Genomic DNA, 24,077 nt, shown 5'->3' with positions numbered 1-24,077 from the left:
AAAATAGCAACATTACAACAACAAATAAAATCAAATACCAGTACGCACCACAGGACAATAAAATAATAATATAATAATATAATATACAGTATAATAGCAGCAATACCCAGAACAATATAGATCCCTACCAATATTATATGTACAGAATGCAGTATCCAAATTTAATATATAGCAAATGAGCAATTTTTTACAGAGAGTATTGATATGGAACTATTTAACTGTAGAAATATTGAAACGAAGAAGACTAGATGTAATAGTTAAAGTGTTTATGTGCTACAAAAATCTATTCTATCACAGGATGATCAAAACCAAGGTAATCTAAAAAAGTAATATATACACAAAAATCCGTGAAAAAACTAAAAATCATGAAAAAATATATAGAAATATATAATATATATATGAACTATAGAACATGTGCCCACAAGATAATATATATATTCTGCTACACACTAGTGTATATATAAAAGTGCTAAAGTGCTGTAAACTTAAATACCAAGGAAAAATGCCACATGCAGGAGCATGCAAAACCCAATTGCTTACTATTACCCAAATGTACTTCCTCACTTAAATGAGCAAAGATCACACAGAAAGTGCTATGTGCTGTGCATATAAAGAGTATATGTATGTGCCACAGAAGTTCTACTATATATGGTGCTAAGAAAGGTAATTGCTCAGCTGCGAGGGATACAATAAAACGCTATGCTGCACGGGATACAATAGAGCGCTGTGCTATCAGGGATACAATGAGGCGCTATATGATTATAACAAATGCGAAAGGGATCTAAAATTATATTGGTGATATATACCTTGGGTTGCTGAGTCCTGTGGGAAACGCACCCCGACGCGCGTTTCGGAAGAATTCCTTCGTCAGGGAAGGAATAGCGCCTCATTGTATCCCTGATAGCACAGCGCTCTATTGTATCCCGTGCAGCATAGCGTTTTATTGTATCCCTCGCAGCTGAGCAATTACCTTTCTTAGCACCATATATAGTAGAACTTCTGTGGCACATACATATACTCTTTATATGCACAGCACATAGCACTTTCTGTGTGATCTTTGCTCATTTAAGTGAGGAAGTACATTTGGGTAATAGTAAGCAATTGGGTTTTGCATGCTCCTGCATGTGGCATTTTTCCTTGGTATTTAAGTTTACAGCACTTTAGCACTTTTATATATACACTAGTGTGTAGCAGAATATATATATTATCTTGTGGGCACATGTTCTATAGTTCTTATATATATTATATATTTCTATATTTTTTCATTTTTAGTTTTTTCACGGATTTTTGTGTATATATTACTTTTTTAGATTACCTTGGTTTTGATCATCCTGTGATAGAATAGATTTTTGTAGCACATAAACACTTTAACTATTACATCTAGTCTTCTTTGTTTCAATATTTCTACAGTTAAATAGTTCCATATCAATACTCTCTGTAAAAAATTGCTCATTTGCTATATATTAAATTTGGATACTGCATTCTGTACATATAATATTGGTAGGGATCTATATTGTTCTGGGTATTGCTGCAATTATACTGTATATTATATTATTATTATATTATTATTTTATTGTCCTGTGGTGCGTACTGGTATTTGATTTTATTTGTTGTTGTAATGTTGCTATTTTGAATTGTGAAATAAAAATTAATTTTAATGATTAAGATCCTGGTGTGGTGTTAATCTCTGGTGGGTCTATGGTCACGGGGTAGGAGTGTTTTCTTTAGGATTTTGCTAAGTAAACTACAGACATTATCATGTTGCCACTGATAAACTGATTAAAATGATACCTGGAATGAAGAAATCCATCTTGTGGTTCTTGTGTAATCAGTGTTAGAAGTTTTCAGTTAATGATATTCCGGTGCTTCGGGGCGGGACTGCAGTCCACTCCCAAACAAGGTTATGATAATATCCTGGTGATAAAAGCTTCACTATAAGTAAACACCAGCCTGATAACTGACACATCCCTTACTACAGTGTTTTTTCCCCTACAGCATGCTGTCCTCAGATTATGTAACAAAAACTTGCTGACAGATTCCCTTGAATATCTACCTGAATAAGACATTTTGGTCTGTAGCTACCACGTAAGGCACAGTCTTTCCCCAGCTTAGGGATTGTAGTACCTTTTAATTGAAGCTCTATATAAACTGCACATTTGCTGATATATTGTAGCATCCTTTTAAAGCTCAAACAAATACATAGCACAGCTTTGTATTCAATGTCAAAAGATATGGCAGTTTGCTCATTCCTAAGATGCATACCGCTATCTCTGCTATTTAATACCTTTATGCTGCATCCACTGTATTCTTGGACTTTTCCGGCTAAAACTAAAATCACGCTATTTCATGCAAATGTAATTACAGACTGCATTAAGTTATCTTCTTAAAAAAAACAAACCCTGAGTACATAGTGTCCCAGAACGCACTTTTTATGACCTGTGAACTGAAAACATACCATTCAAGAAACTCAGCCATTTCTAAAGTTAGCTGTTTCTTTTGACAATTTCCAGTAATAACACTGACTTTCTAAACAAACAGCCCAGATGCTTTTTCCCTTTCTTTCCATTTGTGCAGAATATATTTTGTGGAAAGTAACTAGAATATAGATTTATTTTTTTAATGATAGTGAAAAAGAATTTTCATGTTGTGCAAAACATGATGGAATCAATAAAAGACGGCTCGACTTCTTGGCATTCTTTACTACTGCTGCATTGCATTCCCTAGGGGATTCCTAGAACATGGACATATGTGACATTAATGGGTGTATTCATATAGGTGAGACATTATAGAATGTGTTCTTATTCGGAGTAAATGGACACGTTTCTGTTGATTTTTCTTTTAGTGCTTTTCTTAAATACGCATTCTATGAAATTAGGTTAAATACCTCTGGAAATATGGTATTATTTCAAGACTTTCCTATTTGGTTTAAAATCCAGGTGAAGGATACACAGGGATAGGATGTATGCTTGATATCCGAACATTCAATAAACACAGGTATATTCCAGTTATTCTTAGGGCTAAATTCACAGATGGAGTGTTGTTGCAAGCCTATTTTTTCTTTTTCAACTTTTAGCTATATAAAATGCCTTAAAAACTACATACGGGTATGTTAATCCATCCTTAAAGTATGAACAAAGTGCACTTATAAAACACTCCCCCAGCTTTGATTGACTTCATCTCCTTCAGAAGCTTTTGCTAAACAATTGGCTTAAATATAATTCTACTACAAGGGCTTTTCTCATTCTAATAGGATGCATTGCATTCTAAAATATGCTTCTCCCCTTCACGACCTTTGACGTCAGTGTATGTCATCATCAGGATGCAGTTCCTGCAAAGCGCTGTAAATTTACATCATAGCGATCATGCCGGCACAAGAGCAGTGCCCGCTCTATCACCGTCAGGAGCTCGGCTTAAGTGAAAGCGGAACCTCGTCTGTAATTGCCAGGAGCAGTGTCAGTATCGGTTTAACCCCTAAATGCCATGCTCGACAGCAATTACAGCATTTAAAAACCACAGAGAGGGAAAGGGGCTCCCTCTTACAATCGGCGCCCCCACGACATCATTGTGAGGGCCCTATTGTCATGGCAACATAAGATTATCATGATGACCTTGTTATGGCAAGCCTGTTAGACCATGCTGATAGCATGTTCTAAGAGGCTTTTGTCAGTTCAGCACTGACGGAATTGCATTGCGTTAAACCAACGATAAAAGTAATAAAAGTTGAAGTCCAATAGAGGGACTAAGTAATAATAAAATTTAGAAAAAAATGTAAAAAACATTTAAATATATATATATATGTATATACATATATATATATACATATATATATATATGTATATATATATATATATATATATATACATAATATATAATGAATAAAATATTAAAGGTATATTTATGTAAAAAATATATACATTTGTTATCACTGCGTCCAGAACAACATGATCTATAAAACTGTAACACTATTTAACCCATTCAGTGAACTCTATAATAAAGTGGCAAAAAAACTTTGCTTTTTCATCATAAAAAATAAGTGAAATGAAAAGCGATCAAAGATTCAAGTAAAAATTGTATCATCTGAACAGAGGCGAGCCAGAGTTCAGAGTAACTCTGCTGCCTCATTATAGTGAATGGATCTTTCGGGCTGTCATGTGGATTGCATCCCTCAGAGATATAGATGGAAGCTGCAAAGTAAGTAGTCAGCTTAGAGCGCCAGATAACTGTGATCATAAATGTTATATAAAATGTTCCCAATAAAAGCTTAATCTCAATCCACATAAAGCTCACACTCGGGTCGATCATCTGTTAATGGAGATATAGGGGGCTTCCATGTTACTGGTAGTTCATAGGCTCTGGAAAAGTGCAATGGCTCCTCAAGAGAAATTCAGCAAATTCTGCACTTCCAAATACAAATGCCCCCCTCCCTTCTGAACCTCAATGGGCCTAAACCACATATTGTGTCCACATGTTTGGCCTTTCTGTAGCTATGAGAACCCTCTTAGTTTATGGGTGCTTGTCTCCAGAAGCATGAGTTGGGCGTAATGTAAGGGCACTACAGTGAACTGGGTACTACACTGGCAGATTTAACATCAGAGCTCCCTTAAAGTCTTTAAACACCTTTGATATAGAAAAATATACATATTTCAGGGGTTGCCATTGTGATAACAAAAAAGTCCACTAAGCCAGGAACAGTGTGCTATTTGAACTTTTTCATAGGCAGCGGGATAGCCAGCTATTTTAAGAAGTTACACACACAGCAACAACATGGTGAGAAATTTTAATGAAGACAGCCTACCTTTAACAAGCAAGTGAACAATACAAAATTCACTCTAAAGATGTCCATAGCCTTAAGAACTTCAGCACTATTGTTCAAAACCACAAATTATTATCTTTTTGAAAGATCAAAGAGATATTTTGAACATATTGACGACATTTTGATTAATACCAGAACATTGTTATAACAAATTGTTTTGATTTCACATAACTTTTTCATTTATACAGCTGTATAATTCATTGCACACTCTCCGGAAATCTCCTACCAAAGTGGCTTCATTCCATCAACCTCCAGCATGCTTCACATTGGGCATTAAGTCGTCCGACATGATCTCATTTGTGAATTTAAAAAAATGATCAATAATTGCAAATAGCAAGTAATTTCCATTGTTTCACATAAATTAGTTTAGACATTGGATGTTGCAGAGGGGTCATCTATTACCATGTACAAATCATCTGTTAATAAATACAAAGCATTACTATTCACCCATATGCTATGGTGTACTTCTAATGTCTTCTTTTATTATATGAAGCTATATGCATGGTAATAACTTCAATTACTAGTGTAGAATACAGAAAAGGTTGAAGCCTGTGCAATAAACATATCCAACACCATTTTTACCTATCTATAAAAGAAGATATAGTTAACATTTTATTTTCAGCTGGAGGCTCTGCTGGGCCACAATATTCATATTTTATATCAGGAGATATTATTTTTAAATGTCAGAATACCTAGTAATTCATGGTTAGACAGAAACTGGGACAAATGCAAGCTATGAGCAGATTTAGGTGACATTCAGATCTGTGGCAAGTAAAGTTTTGAATATGATCTTATAAAGTTCTCTTCAACTACTTTTTTAGATTGGACAAAACGTTTGAAATTATTTTCCTGACATCAGGCCCAAGTTTAACATTTGTATGCTTTACTGAAAAATGCAACCCAAATATAAGAAAGCAAAAACTGCCTTACAGAATAAAAAGTTCATGCTACTCAGTGGAATAAATCACTTTAGAGGGTAATCTTATCTTGATACAGCAATTGAAAATAATTAGCAGTAGGCTATTTACATTTTATGAACTTTGAAATCTATAATTTGTCATGTTTGATTAAATAAAATGTGAAAAAAAATTAAATCTGCATTCCTGAAGAAAAAAAAAAACCCAGACATAATAAGCAAGATTTTCAGATTGCAACATATACGGTCAATTTCCAGCATTTCATCTTGCTGAGAAGTTGTCATACCACAAAAATTCACTGTGAAGATTGTTCTCATCTGGTATAGATTCTTCTCGTAAGATGTGGCTGCTTCTGAGCTGCAAAATGTTGAGGTTTAAAAGACCAATTTACAATCTTCTTAAAAGAATAATGTCAAAGTCCGTCATTTGAAAATGGATCATAGGATTAAAATAATTTTAGATCAGCAGGTCTGTCATTTTACTTTTTAAATGTTTTTATGGTTAACTACAGATCAAGAAGAATATGCTGAACCACTGTAATGTAAAGTTCACACAGACTTGTCATTAATTCACTCTATATGGATATTCAGGATAAAAATACACATAAAAAACATGTATCATTTAGAAAACCACATTTTCTACCAAAGTTTTGGATTGACGTTATAGCTCGTCATTGCTGAACTGTTCTGTGATACTAATGCATCTTCTTTGCATTGCATCAGAAGATCATAGGTTATTGTGTGTCAAATAATTGTTCACAAAAAATATTTGTCTGTCTTGTTACACCTGCACATCTTCTGGAGCATGAAAAACTTCTCGTATTGTCCATTTGGGCTCATTCGTACAGCAGTGTTTTACCTACGGTTGCTTTCTGTTCTTTTAACGGATAGCATTCATACCAAGTGGTCCATGCAAAGTCACAGAGAAATGTCCAATTTTGATCAGAGTGTTGGATCAAACTCGATGTGACAGTCTATGAGTCAGAGAAAAAATTGGGCAGCACTCGGATGCCATCTGTGTGCTTCCTGTTTTTCACTGACATATGTAGGAGAAGGTTCTTTCCTCAATAGTGAAGAAAGCTGATGAATCTCTAATGACACTCAGATGATGAAAATCACTAATGAAATCCAGTCCATTTTTCTCGTCATCAAAAATGACACATGAAAGAGTACCTACTTACACTTGGGGCATTAGGAGATGCAAGTATGTTCAAAGGAATTATGTAGAAAATGGAATTCTATCTATGGTTTTTCTAGTTTGTTTAGGACAGCCAGAAACAGCAAATTTATCTCTGCAATGATTCTTGTAAAAGTTGATCTTTATTTTTGGTCAAGTTTTAAACAAAATGGGGAGATGTATAAGTAAATTAATATTGTTTTTGCAAGTAAGCAAGCACTTTCAAACTGGACCCAGGGACTGAGAGTAAGAGCTTTATTAAAGGAGATATCTGGGACTTTACTGAAAATAAAACATGTATCTAAGCACTAATAGGCAGGTAATTGCAGCTTACCTGCCTGTTGTGCATGGCGCCGTTCTTCCCTGGCAAAGAGAGGACAGACTGTTCCTGATTCTGCTGCCTCTGCTGACGTGACAGGGCGGGACTTCCAAGGTGATTTTAATTTATAGCCGACTCCTCCAGTTAGGCAGCGGGGCTGTGTGTGGCTGTCAATCAAAATAACCTCAGAAGTCCCGCGCTGTTGACAGCAAACCAGAAAAGAAGCCTCCGCTCTGTAGACATGACGTCAACAGAGGCTTCTGAATCCCCAGCAGGAGAGGTCTGTGACCGCTCTTTACTGGGGAAGAACAGCACTGGGCACAACAGGCAGATAGGATGTAACTAGGGCTGTGAAGTCAGTAAGTCAAAACTCCAACTCCGACTCCTCAATTTCCATGACACCGACTCCAACTCTGACTCCACAACTCCGACTCCCTCATACATGGCTCATGTTTAAGTGAAAAATTTACTGCAGTAAAATGGTAACATCAGGCTTCAAATCTTTATTATAATACAATAATCAAGACATTTAGATAGAACATAAAATATACTGTATTTATTGGACTACAACTTGAGAACAACATTTTTTTTGCATATTAAAAATGTGTAATACACTCTGCAGTAAGTGGCAAAAAACAGTTTTCAACAAAAACGTACTGAATAGCATTTGTGCAGTCTATGAATTTGTTCTGAGAAATAGTATCGCCTCCATCAGCTCCTCCTTCATAGATGACCTCCAATCTGACCTAATTACTTTAAGGCTCGAGAACAACCTCTCTACACTAACTCAGGTTGGTCGCGAAGCAGTAACCACAACATCTCTAACAATTTCAGGGTATAAAGGAATTGCCTCGTGCATGGTCAGTTTTGATGAACGGTTTAACTCTTCTACTTCTTTGAGAGCAAGTGAAACATTTTGCTGAAATATGGTCAATCTGTTTTCTATGAGAGTGGAATCTTTTTCCCTGCAGCAATGCTTTGCCTGCTCCATGTCATCCAAATACTTGTCAAAATCAAACTTCTCATCTGATGAGGATGAAGGAACGGCAGCAGCAGCACTGGCAGGACCTGAGTCCTCTTTTTTTGCCATCCTGTAGCCCACTCATCCTAACTGCTACCTCAATCAGAGCTTCTTTTCCTTTAGCAAGCTGTTGATCATCCAGCAATATACGATGACTCGGGTCCAGATAAACAGCTGCCAGAAGAATTTTATTTTCTAATAGCAGTGTCTCTCTCCGTTTCCTTGAAGCAGCAGTGCCATCTGTGATTAAAACTCCTCTTTCGGACAGGCAAAACAACAAGTTCTTCCACTTCTTTTTAAAAATGCCAGGAGTTAAATCCTCAGCTTGTAACTTTTTAGTCACTGTAAATGTGTGATGAAGCAATTCCTTCAATTCAGCCACCTGTGTCCATTGACCTTCATATAGTGTTACCTGAGGGTTGGTCATATCTACAAGGAACGGTTTCAGCTCAAGCAATTGCTCAGTCATTAAATAGGTGCTGCCCCACCGAGTGGCTTGATCCAAAATTGCACCTTTTCTAGCACGTTTCCTCAAGATAGAATCAATTTTAGTGGTTTTGGCAGCAATAGCTAATTTTCTCACTTTGCTAATCAGAGTTCCAGCATGTCCCTCTTGCAGACTATTTCTTATTGCCAGCTGCAGTGTGTGCACAACACAGTGCATGTGATGAATAGGAAAGAAGTGTGAAGCAGCTTCAACAAGATCATCTTATGGTATGTTTCCACATGGCGTATCGGCACTGCTTTGAACGCAGTGGATCCCCGCTCTGTCCAAAGCACTGCTGACTTTTGTACGCTTGGTGATTTTGCATGTGTTCATTGAACACATGCAGAATAACCACATCCTATACATATACTGTGTTATTCATCTTGTGGAGACAGAGCGTCTCTGTAAGATAAATAGACATGCTGTGGTCTTTAAAGACGCGCCGCATGTGCATAAACGCAGGTTTACCACCTGCATTTTTGTACACATAGTGGATATGAGATTTCATAAAATCCCATCCACTATGCTGTACCATCTGGAGGCTGCAGATTGCAGCAAATACGCCATGTATAAACATACTGTACCCTAATTGTAAAGAATCATTTTGCTGTTCTTCTGTAGTAATATCTGTTTGTTCCTCTGTTATGGGAACAGTACTGTGGCCTTTCATCTCCAAAATACTGAATGTGAAATGTTCTTCTAGCTGCTGATCACCTTCATTATTCTCATTCATCAGTTTAATTGTACTTATCACATTTGAAGCATTATTAGTTACAATAGCAAGAACCTGTTCTTTTTTGAGTTCATAATCTTGCAAAACTTTTTTCACTAAGGTCAGGAGAAACTGGTTGCTGTGATGAGCTTTAGTGTCTTTTACTGCCAGTGTCTTAGTAAGAATTTTTTTGTTGTCACAAACATATCGAATGTTGATAGCAAAATAGTTCTGTGACGTGTGCAGGCATCCATTTTAAGAAATACAAAGCGTCTCTTGATAGTCTTTTTAACATCTTCCTATTGGTTAAGGGCTTCGTCAATCACTAATTTTCTAATACTTTCTCTTTCCAGAGAAACACTAAGTTTGTGAGCCATTTCTCCATTAAGAGCTGTAAAAGCTGGTCATGCAAATAATGATAATGGTACACAGTCTTTCACAACAAGATCGATGAGCTGTCTTTTAAACACATCTGCTGTCATTGTTACAGTAACTTTGTCACTTACAAAATATCTTGTACCTGATGTTTTAGACACTCTTTCCTCCACCTTTGCCTGGTGGGAAGTGCTGGTCTCAGGTTTCTTAGTGCTGCTGTGATCTTTTTAAGTCACAGCTTTGTAAACTTCTGAGTGGCAGTGTTGCAAATGTCTTTTTAGATTGGAAGCTCTTGAAGGAGCATTTTTACCACTGCCTGAGTATTCATTGATTTTGGCATCGCAACATTTGTTTTCATCTTGGTCACTTATACACTGACACACAGAATGTTTATTATCTTGAGTCACTGTGAAATACAGCTGACTTCATAAGGTGCTTCTTAGACATTTTGTAATTATGTAAATTCGCTCTCAAAATATTTTCTCCTGTAAATATATTAAAGTATATTGTAATTCTTGCAAGAATAGAGAATCATGCACTATATAATTTGGGATAGAAATAAAACAATATTTGTATAAATCAATAGGACAGATGATAAGTATAAAGTTTGTAAAATGTGTTAGATAGCTTTACTCTGAACTTTAAATGTCAAGGCTTGTCTCACCAAGGTACAGCTCACTAAATGCTTCACATCATATTTCTTCACAGTCTATGAAGAGGGGAGGAGGGAGGTAGCATGTTTGTGCTGGATCATATTCCAGAACACACACACAAAAATATATGTCCTCATCGATCCTGTTACTGTATTTCCGAATTTGAGATGTTAGAAAACATTTTGTCCTCTTATACTCTATGTATAGTGTATATAAGTCATCAGAGCAGCTAATTTCTCCAAACATGAGCTAAGAGGAAAAACAAGCTAAAACATCAAGCATACAGAGACAACATATACACGACCATTGATTTATGCACAGCTTATTGACAGTTTAGATATGATTTAAGAAGTACTTACCTTCCTTAATCCTGCTTTCCTGTTCACTCCAGAAATTCTGAGATGAATGTAGGCTTTCCTTCCCTGTGTGTTTATTATTAATTCCCCTTATCTATAGAGGAGGAGCTTCACTACTTATTATGAACATAAACTGCAACACATATTGATCTCAGCTAAAAGTCTAGACCTTAGATCAGGAATAGGACAGACATTTATAGGACATTTCATACCTTTCCCAAATTCTTATGAAAAAAATATTCCCCACAAACTGCATTGAACTACTGTACCCAATTTATTATATATTTTAGGAGTCGGTCCATTTTATTCCGACTCCACCAAAATGGGCTCTGACTCCGACTCTCCGACTCCACAGCCCTGGTTGTAACTAACTGCCTGTTAGTGCTTAATTTTTTTGCTTTTTTGTAAAGTTTCGGATATCCCCTGTAAGAACTCTGCAATCTTTTGGTACCATAGAAATTTAAAAAAGACAACTCCTATAAGCAGTAACTAGTGATATAATTATTTAGTTTACTTGGGCATCAGCTATAAAGTCAAAGGGTAGTTTGGGTTAAAACACATGCTTCAGAGTAAAAAAATGAAACTGAGACATGTCAGATTGATGGATTGAGTTGGAATTAAAAGCAGAATACAAGTATCTATCTCTTCAAATTCTATATTTGAATGAATTCATGGTAGTGAGACATTGTACACACCAGACTACACTTATTCGATAATCACATTTAAGGAAATGTTGCTTAATGCAGCTAGGTGTTTCCTTGACTTCAGGCTACTTACACAAATGAGACCACAGAAATGTATTTTATAAATAATTTAACTTCAGCTTAAAACAGTTTGAAAAATAGGATTTTCCATGTGTGACATGGTAATTGCCTTTTAGTGCGACAACCGTGATTAAACATCCAAGAATGTGAGATTTTTGCAAAAAGTTATCTGAACTTTACTACGTCAATTTTCCAAATATTTTTAGACAGTTCATTCCTTGTTTACCTGTGGTCTTTTTCTGTTACCATATGGAAAAGGGTGGGATGCCTAAGGCAAGGTCATAAAGTGTGTCATGTAACAAGCAAAAAGAAAAGATTAATTGGCAAAGCTCCAGAATATATATTGTCCAAATATTTGTAGGAATTGATTGAAATTAGGCTCTAAGTGAATCTTGCTTGGGGGAGTCTTACCTGCTCTCCTAAGTAGTACAACAAGCTCACCTGTCTGGTGCACAGGAAAAGCACTCTTTAGCAGAATGGGAAGATCCATGTAAAAGCCAGCACTCATATTTATCCACAGAAATCTAAATAAATGCTTTAGGCTACTTTCCCACAATGAACTTTTGTTGAGGTTTTGAGGCTGCATAATTTCTGCACCATTTCTGCACCTTTTCTTTAAATTAGGTTATTTATTGTTGTTCATTGCTCTTTTGTATGCATTTTTTTAAATGTGTTTTTATAGCATTTTTTTAAATGTGTTTTTATCACATTTTTGATGCTGCAATTTTTTGTCTCTTGTTGATGTGTTATTCTTTAAATAAAGCTGCTTTGTTTTTGATACTTCCTAGTATGTGGCTTTGACAAAACTTTATTAATATACTTGAATGCTGATTGCATATGTTTTTGATGCATTTCTGCCACGGAAACGCACTAAAAATTAATGTGTTTTTTACCTCTGGATTTTCCACATCTAATGCAAATCTATTGGGAAAATCCACGCTAAGAATTCAAAGTACCCGCAATAAAAATGGACATGCTGCAGATTGGAAACACACACTGCAGATCTGTTTACACTGAGCAAAATAAAACACAGTGGGCAGGAGACTTCTATAAATCCCATCCACTCTGCTGGAACTGTAAGATGCTGCTTTTTTTCCGCAACAAAAATATGCAGCATCAAAAATGCACCAACAGCTCATCATGGGAACGGAGCATTATTTGTTCACATTGAAACATTAGTGGCTGAAAAAAACAATAAAATTAAAAATAGCAAATAATGGCTAAGGATTGGTTCACATCGCGTTAGGGCAATCCGTTTGATGGATCCCTTACTTAGCGGCACTAACGCTATGTAACTGATCCGTTAAAGCACCCATCGCCATACATTGTCGTAACGCATCCTAACCCATGTCAAAATCGGCATGCGTTAGTGATGATGCATTACTTTTTGACGCACCCTCGAACACAGTCTACCGTGCTTTCGGGTACGTTAGGTCTAATGCACAGCAAACGGACGCGTTCTGCAGAGGGCAGAAGACGGAGCGGCACTGACTGTGGAACGTGGGACAGGTGAATATGCCCCTGTTATACTCACCTGCTCCTGGCGCGGACCCTGCAGGTCCCTGGTTCTCTGGGCGCTGGCAGCTTCTTCCTGTATTAAGCAGTCACATGGTACAGCTCATTACAGTAATGAATATGCAGCTCCACCCCTATGGGAGTCCATATTCATTACTGTAATGAGCGGTACCATGTGACCGCTCAATAGAGGAAGAAGCTGTCAGTGCCCGGAGAAGCAGGGACCGCGTCAGGAGCAGGTGAGTATTATTAGACAGCTGCCGCTCCCCCTCCCCTGCCGACCCCTGGGAATGACTCGAGTATAAGCCGAGAGGGGCAATTTCATCCTAAAAAAATGGGCTGAAATTATCGGCTTATACTCGAGTATATACGGTAATAGTTCTTTACTTCATTCTTGATATATGTCACCTAAGTGTTTGACACCTTTTTTTCCCATTCCAATAACGTTACATATGGTAATGCTGATTCCAGAATCCGTATTGGAATATTTTTTGTATTTTATCCTTGATGGAATGGTCTACTAGTTTTTTGTTTAGTAGTTTCCATGATCTAATTGAAGCTTGTAGGGTTGGAAATTGTGGCAATTGAAGAGATGAATTTAAGAAATGGGCTAAAATTAGAGATTTTAATAATTTGCTATTGTGTAATATTTTTTCAAGTAATACCCAGAGCTTAATTACAATCTTATTCCGATGTGTATCAATGGCAAAGCACATGGCTGCTAGATAGACGACGTGATCATCATCCACGTCTTCTATCATGTTGGTCACTGGGATTATATTAATTAATACCTTTCCAGTTTATTTGAAAACTTTGTTTATTTATATTTGGTCTTTGACCACATTCTTTGACTGCTATTACTATCAATCAACTGTATGTTTTATATATAGTTCCAGTGGCTAGATTTATACAAGCTTGGCACTTTATAGTCTATAAAGACTTTTGTTTATCTCTTGCACAAGCACTTTTTATTGCCCCACAGGATTTATATGTGTACTAGATGGCAGCCCGATTCTAAAGAATCGGGAGTCTAGAATCCATATATACTTTATTCAAATGTAAGAATAATACAATTAATAAATAATAGTAAGAAAGAACAAAAAATGGCTGCACTCACCAGCTCTTGACAATTCTTGTTATTTAAGGTACAGCTACACAGGATCCATGAACATGCTTATGAGGGGAGGGATGAAAGACATCAGACTTAGCACGCTGTTTGCGCTTACATGCGGCATCGGCGGCTTTTCGCTCTGCATCATTACCATACTTTATATCAGACCTGATCTTACGTGCGCCATCATAAGCTTTGGACTCTGTGTCATTAGTATACTTAACAGTGTCCATGCGCTTGCATCTATCCTCTGGACTCTTGTTAGCACGCTGTTTGCGCTTACGTGCGGCAGCGGCGTCTTTTTGCTCTGCATTATTAGTATACTTTCTATCAGACCTAATCTTACGTGCGCCATCAGCAGCTTTGGGCTCTGTGTCATTAGTATCCTTACTATTAGAGCTCATGTTGGCTAAGCTAAACAGCTTTAAGCGTGGTGGTGGCAAACAACAGGTTAATAAGAGGCAGTGTCAGGTAGTAGGAAAATAGCCAGTTAATAATAGGCAATAGTTCTTTGCAGGAATGCAGATATTAATAAATAGGCAGTTTATATTGCAGAGAAATTGCTGGGCAATAATGGACAATGTCCTTATGTGGCAAATAATAGAGCAATATACCCAATGTGGCAAAGAAGAGGTTAATAAACGGCAGTCTCTCAGTATAACAGTCAGTGAATAATAGGCAGTATATGGAGAAAACACCAAACAAAAGTTCAAAATTGGTGTGAAAATGTCACTGAACCACTTCACAACTAAATATATATAGTTTTGGTAAATGGTATTATCATTTTTTTGACGAAATTCGGCAGGAGCTTGAAGAGCAACGTCACTGGGCCCGCCTCCACGCAGTAGAAACTTGCTGTGAGGTAAAAATTCAAAAATCACACCAAAATGGCGGGCGGAGTGTGTCACAGTACGGCACGTTTCTGATTGGTCGCTCGCAGCAGGCGGCAACCAATCAGACACTGGACACTGTTGACGTCACTTATCTCCGGACATTAGCTCCAGACATTAGCTCCGGACAGGAAGTTGGCACAAATTGCAGGAAGTAGTATTCTAGGCAATTATATATTAGATACATCTTGCCACTAATTGCTTTGTATCGTCGATCTTCCTGACAGCCTGTTTTGCCCTCCCTTGTTTCCCTTTCTTTCAATATATATCTGCTTATCCCATAGACTGTGACTCCCGTTTAGACGTGGTACTTAGGAATCGCTCCCCTCCCCTATTGCCACAAATTAGTTTTTACTTGTATTCATTTTGTTTCTGTTTTTTATGAGTTTCTATAAAAAATGTTATCTATAGTTATTGATACGCTCCTGTGTCCATTTATCTTTTTTGTTTTTTTGTTTTATTATGATTATGGATGAGCGAATACAGTGGGGCAAAAAAGTATTCAGTCAGTCAGCAATAGTGCAAGTTCCACCACTTAAAAAGATGAGAGGCGTCTGTAATTTACATCATAGGTAGACCTCACCTATGGGAGACAAACTGAGAAAAAAAAATCCAGAAAATCACATTGTCTGTTTTTTTAACATTTTATTTGCATATTATGGTGGAAAATAAGTATTTGGTCAGAAACAAAATTTCATCTCAATACTTTGTAATATATCCTTTGTTGGCAATGACAGAGGTCAAACATTTTCCTTAAGTCTTCACAAGGTTGCCACACACTGTTGTTGGTATGTTGGCCCATTCCTCCATGCAGATCTCCTCTAGAGCAGTGATTTTTTGGCTTTTCGCTTGGCAACACGGACTTTCAACTCCCTCCAAAGGTTTTCTATAGGGTTGAGATCTGGAGACTGGCTAGGCCACTCCAGGACCTTGAAATGCTTTTTACGAAGCCACTCCTTCGTTGCCTTGGCGGTGTGCTTTGGATCATTGTCATGTTGAAAGACCCAGCCACGTTTCATCTTCAATGCCTTTGCTGATGGAAGGAGGTTTGCACTCAAAATCTCACAATACATGGCCCCATTCATTCTTTCATGTACCCGGATCAGTCGTCCTGGCCCCTTTGCAGAGAAACAGCCCCAAAGCATGATGTTTCCACCACCATGCTTTATAGTAGGTATGGTGTTTGATGGATGCAACTCAGTATTCTTTTTCCTCCAAACACGACAAGTTGTGTTTCTACCAAACAGTTCCAGTTTGGTTTCATCAGACCATAGGACATTCTCCCAAAACTCCTCTGGATCATCCAAATGCTCTCTAGCAAACTTCAGACGGGCCCGGACATGTACTGGCTTAAGCAGTGGGACACGTCTGGCACTGCAGGATCTGAGTCCATGGTGGTGTAGTGTGTTACTTATGGTAGGCCTTGTTACATTGGTCCCAGCTCTCTGCAGTTCATTCACTAGGTCCCCCCATGTGGTTCTGGGATTTTTGCTCACCGTTCTTGTGATCATTCTGACCCCACGGGGTGGGATTTTGCGTGGAGCCCCAGATCGAGGGAGATTATCAGTGGTCTTGTATGTCTTCCATTTTCTAATTATTGCTCCCACTGTTGATTTCTTCACTCCAAGCCGGTTGGCTATTGCAGATTCAGTCTTCCCAGCCTGTTGCAGGGCTACAATTTTGTTTCTGGTGTCCTTTGACAGCTCTTTGGTCTTCACCATAGTGGAGTTTGGAGTCAGACTGTTTGAGGGTGTGCACAGGTGTCTTTTTATACTGATAACAAGTTTAAACAGGTGCCATTACTACAGGTAATGAGTGGAGGAAAGAGGAGACTCTTAAAGAAGAAGTTACAGGTCTGTGAGAGCCAGAAATCTTGATTGTTTGTTTCTGACCAAATACTTATTTTCCACCATAATATGCAAATAAAATGTTAAAAAAACAGACAATGTGATTTCCTGGATTTTTTTTTCTCAGTTTGTCTCCCATAGTTGAGGTCTACCTATGATGTAAATTACAGACGCCTCTCATCTTTTTAAGTGGTGGAACTTGCACTATTGCTGACTGACTAAATACTTTTTTACCCCACTGTATGTTGACAGAGTTCTCTTTTTCGGTCTCTAAGTTGTAATTCCTCTAACCGCAAATTTACACATACCTGGCACCAGAATACTATTTCATTTTTTGATCTACAATATTGCTGTCCTCAGCCGCTCATGTTTTTACTTGAACACATAAAGCATTTAAACTTTTATGAATGAATATGAGTGCTGCATTCCTGCTGTACGGTAACGGGATGGAATCCAGTCCAGCAAGCTCATTCAGATGCCACATTAGGTTTAGTTCCCCAAATGAGTTTTTGATGCTGCATATTATCACTACACAAATAATGCAGCTTCTTAGTTCCAATAAAGTAGATACGATTTATAGAAATTTCATGCCCACTGTGCTATTATTTTATGCATCTAAAACTAACCTGCCATGTGTTTTTAAATCTACTTCTATTATGAGTACGCCAAGTTTTATGTGCCGATTTCCCCTATTGAATTGGATTAGATCTTAAAATCTGCAGGTAAAATACAAATATGCGTTTTTAGTATGTTTCCGCGCTGCAGAGATGCACTAAAAAATCATTTGTAATCTGCAAATAGCAATAAAGTTTTGTCATATCCAAATACTGGGAAATGTCAAAACAAAAGCACCTTTACTTAAAACATGACATACAAAATAAAGAGACGAAAACTGCAAAGTCAAAATCTCAATAAAAAACCATGTTAAAAAAGGCACTCAAAAATGCAATGAAAAAAATTAAAATAGTTACGTAAAAACTACATCAAAACTTTATGTGGGAATTTAGCCTTATAGAAGTACCGTATTCTCCACCTTAAAGCAATGATTCTATGAATTAATAATTCTGTAATGGTAGTTGAGAGCCAACAGGGACTCTGAGTGCCACCATACATGCTTCCATGTGTATAAGGTTTTAGGCTAAGCCTATATCAGTATTTCCCAAACTCCAGTCCTCATGGACCCCAAGGGTCATGTTTTCAGGATTTTCATAGTGTTGCACAGGTGAGACAATTCCTGATGCCTTGATGATATTTCCACTACTTGCGCAATACTAAGGAAATCCTGAAAACATGACCCGAGGGGTCCGTAAGGACTGGAGTTTGGGAAACACTGGATATGAATGGAATTTCTGCTGATTAATTTTGTAAAGTGTATGCAAATGAATGGATCAAGTCACTGCTTTAAAATCTGAAACAAAATTTAAATGGCACATATTTAAAAAATCTGCACTGCAGGTCAATTTCCATATTAAAAAAAGCCTGCAGCAAGCAAGTTATAGTACAAAATCACCCAATTCCTTGCAACTATTGCAAATGTTGATTTTACCTGTGAAAACTCACAGGTAAAATCTGCAACATTTCTATTGATAGTGAACTTGTACTTGATTATAAAAGTTTTTCCAATAACGTAACAGTTTGATTTTATTTTAAAAACATAAAAATAAAGTATATGGTATATGTCTCCCACTACTGACTTGGAAAGGATGTAGAAAAATAATTACCGTATATACTCATGTATAAGTCGACCCGACTAATTTTGCCACGAAAAACTGGGAAAACTTATTGACTCGAGTATAAACCGGGTATGCATTGTCGCCTCATCCCTATCCTGGTATGCATGGCTCCCCATCCCTATTCTTGTATGCATGGCTCCCCATTCCTGTCCTTGTATGCATGGCTCCCCATCCCTGTCCTTGTTTGCATGGTTCTCCATCCCTGTTCTTGTATGCATGTCTCCCCATCCCTGTCCTTGTATGCATGGCTCCCCATCCCTATTCTTGTATGCATGGCTCCCCATCCCTGTCCTTGTTTGCATGGTTCCCCATCCCTGTTCATGTATGCATGGATCCCCATCCCTGTCCTTGTATGCATGGCTCCCTATCCCTGTCCTTGTAGGCATGGCTCCTCATCCCTGTTCTTGTATGCATGGCTCCCAATACCTGTCCTTGTATGCATGGCTCCGCATCCCTGTCCTTGTATGCATGGATCCTCATCCCTGTCCTTGTATGCATGGTTCCTATTAAAAAACACATTGTACTTACCTTCCCTGTGTGCCCCCGCTGCATCTCGTTCCGCGCCAGTAGCTCTTCCGGCTGATTGATGACGTGTCCCCCGCTCATTAAGGCAATGAATATTCACTTTATGCCTATGAGAGCTGCTGGCACTGTTACGAGATGCAGCGAGGGTGTGCAAGGAAGGTAAGTAGGATGTGTTCTCTTTGCTGGAAGCCGGTGGCTTCGGCTGTAACTGTGCGCGCTATAACGGAAATGAATATTCACTGCCAGCGCAGTGAATATTCATTCCTCTTTAGAAGCGGGCACAGGCTTTAGCCGTAGCCGCAAGCTCCTGCCTCTGTGAGCCGCTGCTCCGCCGCTCCCCCTCCCCTGCCATTTTTCTGGGACAATGACTTGAGTATAAGCCGAGGGGGGCATTTTCAGCACAAAAAAATGCTGAAAACCTTGGCTTATACATGAGTATATACGGTAACTAAAATTACTATCCCAGAAGAGAGAGCTTAACGGGTTATTCTTAGTCACATTGTGTTAGGGCTAGCGGAACGCACCAAGTATAAGGTGCGTTCGCAGCCCGGGGTCTACCGTGCAGAGATAGAACTTGCTGCTGAGTAATGACGGACTATATGGTGGTATAATGTGGATATACACACAGGTTAGCTTCACCCGGTATGAAGGAGGCGAACCCTGTTGCGTCACAGGGCCGCAGACCACACAAAGAGCGCAAGCAGAGAGTCACAGAACTCTATCCCAAGACTCAGGGAAAGAGTTCCTCTAGATCTCTTGAGCTTGACACCGCTACTGGGCTGTCAGAGTAAATGGAAACAATAATTAAATGCACAAGAGTGAGTGCAGTGCCGCTCTGGCAGACGCCACTAACCACCCAGACTTGGTAAGGAAAGCGCTCTATTAGCGCACGGCGCCGTACTGGAGGTCACTGCAATGGGACGCAGTATCGTGTGTTAGGTGCAAATAGCACAGTCTGGCACTAGGTAGCAAGGATCCACTATTCGCGAGCAGTCAACAACACTAGGAAGGGAGATGATTAATGAGCAACTTTCACACATCTACACACACACGTTTTCAAGTATACACTAGTGCATGGCCGAGCGGCCATGCAAATTTTTTATAGCAGCAGTGCTAAGGGACCTTCCAGATGGTCCAATAGTTGCCGCAATAGGACCTGAGCATGTGACCCCCGACCTCCAATGGCAGGTCGTCCCGTGGGCATGCTCAGTATGGGAAAAGCAGGACCTAGTCCCAGAAAGACCTGCTCGCTGCTGATCAGTGCTGGCTACAAAGGCAGAGCCTGGAAGGGCAGCAGTAACCAGTTGCACAGTATCAGCCTGAGCCAGACGCTGGGACTGATGTCTCTGCTGAGCAGGCTCCACTGTGGCTGGATAAGAATGGGAGACTGCAGCAGAGATGGTTCGAGATTCCCCCTGTGCAGAGGTGGGAACTCGACACCTAACACATTGTTTTTCACAAAGCACGTTAAATTGATAATTATTGTTAATACATCCACTGAAAATAATTTTTTCAACAGCACACTGCCTTCCATCAGGACCACATAGAAAAGCCGCGGAGACACCATCACGTGTTTCTCAACACAAGCAATAAATAGCCAGGTCTTTCACCGGGAAGGAACAACCACGGGAAGGGCAGCATCCAAAAAGGAAAACCACCTATGCCAAAACATGGTATCCATCCACAGACAGCTGTTTCAGGGTATTTGCCCCTCATCAATGTGGAGTAGGAAACTGGCTATTAGGAGCAGTGCCTAGTAAAAGGACTATAAACATAAGGATGAATGACCTCAGAGATCAAAACATCCAACACCGCGGAGACACCATCACGTGTTTCTCAACGCAGTGATCCAGAACACTGCCCCATCCCTTATGGAAAATATGCAAATGCACGTAGAAAAGCCGCAGAGACACCATCACGTGTTTCTCAACGCAAGCAATAAATAGCCAGGTCCATCAGTTCCACACACACCCTCTCTCTTCCCCTTGTGCTCCTGAAAAGTCTCATTCTCTAAGTTGATGAATCAAAGATGTGCTCAAAGCTGTCTGTTGAATGTGAAAAATGGTAGTGGCTTCAAGCAAAGGCTGTATTCAGCTCAGATGTACCTTCATCACAGATAGAGTAGCATGTAAACATTTGGGCACCACTGGTCAAAATTACTGTTATTGTGAACAGTTAAGCAAGTTGAAGATAAAATGATCTCTAAAAGGGCTAAAGTTAAAGATAACTAATTTCCTTTGTATTTTAGGTAAAAAAAATCTATATATTTACGCAAAAGTTTTAGCACCCAGCATGGTTAGTATCTAGTAGCATCCTCTTTTGCAAGTACGTATCATAGCTTGTAAATGCTTTTTACAGCCAGCTAATGTCTTTCAATTCTTGTTTGGAAAATTCTTCCAGTTCTGTGAGATTTCTGGGTCATCTTGCATGTACTGCTATTTTGAGGTCTAGCTGTGGAGTTTCTATAATGTTCAGATCAGGGAACTATGATGGCTATTGTAAACATTCAGCTTGCACCCTTAGAGATAGCATATTGTGAATTTTGATGTGTGTTTAGGATCATTATCACTTTGTAGAAGCCATCCTCTTTTCAACTTCAGATTTTTTACATATGATGTTATGTTTGTATCAAGAATTTGTTGAAATTTCATTGAATCCATTCTTTCCTCTACCCATGAAATGTTCCCCATGCCGTTGGCTGCAACACAACCCCAAAGCATAATTGTTCCACCTCACTTAATGGTGGGTGAGATGTTCTTTTCCTGAAATTCTGTGCCCTTTTTTCTCCAGACATGCCTTTGATCATTGTGACCAAAGAGTTCTATTTTAACTGCATGGGACCACAGAACATGTTTCCAAAATGCATCAGGCTTGTTTAGATGTTCTTTTGCATACTTTAGATGCTGAATTTTATGGTGAGGACGCAGAAGAGGTTTTCTTCTGATGACTCTTCCATGAAGGCCATATTTGTACAAGTGTCTCTGAACAGTAGAACAATGTACCACACTCCAGTGTCACTAAATCTTTCTGAAAGTCTTTTGCCGTCAAGCAGGATTCTGATTTGCCTCTCTAGCAATCCTATGAGCAGTTCTCACTGAAATTTAGCTTGATCTTCCAAACCTTATCTTGACCTCAACTATTCCTGTTAACTGCCATTTCTTAATTACATTTCGAACTGAGGAAAGGGCAACTTGAAAACGCTTTGCTAATTTCTCATATCCTTCTCCTGCTTTGTGGACCTCCACCATTTTCATTTTCAGCTGCTTAGAAGAACCCGTGGCTGCTGTTTTTTGCCACAAAGTTAGAGGAGGCTGGGTTTTTATAAAACTGGGAAATTTGCATCACCTGGCCTTTCCTAACAATGATAGTGAACAAGCTACAAAGTTATTTGAACACACAAATCTCCAAGGGTGCCTTAACGTTTGTAACAGGCCATTTCCCTTTTTGTACTTTTTAAAATATAAAAGATGAAAATATATACTTTTTTGTCTAAAAGAAAAAGGAAAGATGTCATCTTTAACTTTAGGACTTTTTTAGATCATTTCATCTTCAACTTGCTTAATTAACTTTTCAAAATAACAGTAATTTGACCAGGGGTAAATCAAAAACGTTTATATGCCAATGTGTGTAGCACGTCATTGAGCCAATCTATGTTTATATAATTGGTCTGACAGACTTTTATACAGGACCATACAATGTATAATTGTATAGAATGTTTTCTAAGTGTAAGAACATTGGAGCCACAGCAGGGCAGATCCAATGAGAGTAAATATATTCTGGATGGCAATCACTGAGGCGGGGTGGGGAGTTTATTTGCAAATGGACAAACTTTTAAAATTAGTTATATTGGTACAAATGAATAAATATTTACATTACAATAAGACCACATTGTGCTTTTGAGAATAACCCATTATCACAAAATTATTTTTGCCTTCATATTGTATAAATTGTTTATTCTGCTTGTGAAATGATTTAGCATTCTCTGCAAATTATGGAAATGTTCTGAAACTCTGTCTGTAAAAAGTGCCAGGTGTCTATTTGTGTTGCAAAATTACTGTGAGGACAGAACTACCAAAATTCTAATGTTCCATAAAGTAGTATACTTATTGATCACACTAAAATATTTTTTTTCAGCATATTAAAAATACAGGATCTTATTATTTTCTTTCTTTTTCACAGGTAACTCTACTTTCTTGGATGATCATGGTCCCCTAACTCCAAAGGTAATTCTATTTAAAAAGTTTACAGATGCCCCTTTAGATTCTTAACCAAAGATTGGCCTTGTCCCAAAGTATGCTCATTTATGTACCATCTTTGATCATATCGCCCGCTCCTGTGAATAGGTGATAAATACTGTGGTAGGACAACCTCCATTATCGCCAGGCAGAACTTTCATTATCATAAAAATAAAGTAACTAGATGGTAGCCCAATTCTAACGCATCGGGTATTCTAGAATATGTATGCGTAGTGTATAGCACAGCACACGTAGTATATTGCACAGCCCACTCAGTACGCCCACGTTGTATATTGCACAGCCCACGTTGTATATTGCCCAGCCCGCGTACTATATTGCCCAGCCCGCGTAGTATATTGTGCAGCCCAGGTTGTACATTGCACAGCTCACGTAGTATATTGCCCAGCCCATGTAGTATATTGCCCAGCCCACGTTGTATATTGCGCAGCTCACATAGTATATTGCCCAGCCCGCGTACTATATTGCCCAGCCCGTGTAGTATATTGCGCAGCCCACGTATATTGCACAGCCCACGTTGTATATTGCCCAGCCCATGTATATTGCACAGCCCACGTAGTATATTGCCCAGCCCATGTATATTGCACAGCTCACGTAGTATGTTGCCTAG

At 38.5% G+C, this 24,077-nt stretch overlaps 1 protein-coding gene across 1 annotated transcript in view; it reads left to right on the top strand.

The window, feature by feature from the left end:
- The window catches only part of UST (uronyl 2-sulfotransferase), a 465,972-nt gene that overhangs the window by 192,071 nt on the left and 249,824 nt on the right, over positions 1-24,077 (top strand). Inside the window, exon 2 of the mRNA XM_069725893.1 lies at positions 23,394-23,437. Coding sequence (XP_069581994.1) covers positions 23,394-23,437 — 44 coding nt within the window. The remainder of the gene's footprint in view (positions 1-23,393; positions 23,438-24,077) is intronic.

The sequence above is a fragment of the Ranitomeya imitator genome, chromosome 5 (assembly GCF_032444005.1).
Source record: "Ranitomeya imitator isolate aRanImi1 chromosome 5, aRanImi1.pri, whole genome shotgun sequence".
NCBI lineage: Eukaryota > Metazoa > Chordata > Amphibia > Anura > Dendrobatidae > Ranitomeya > Ranitomeya imitator.
The sequence above is the reverse complement of the archived record's forward strand: the minus strand, read 5'-3'. Positions and strand labels throughout refer to the sequence as shown.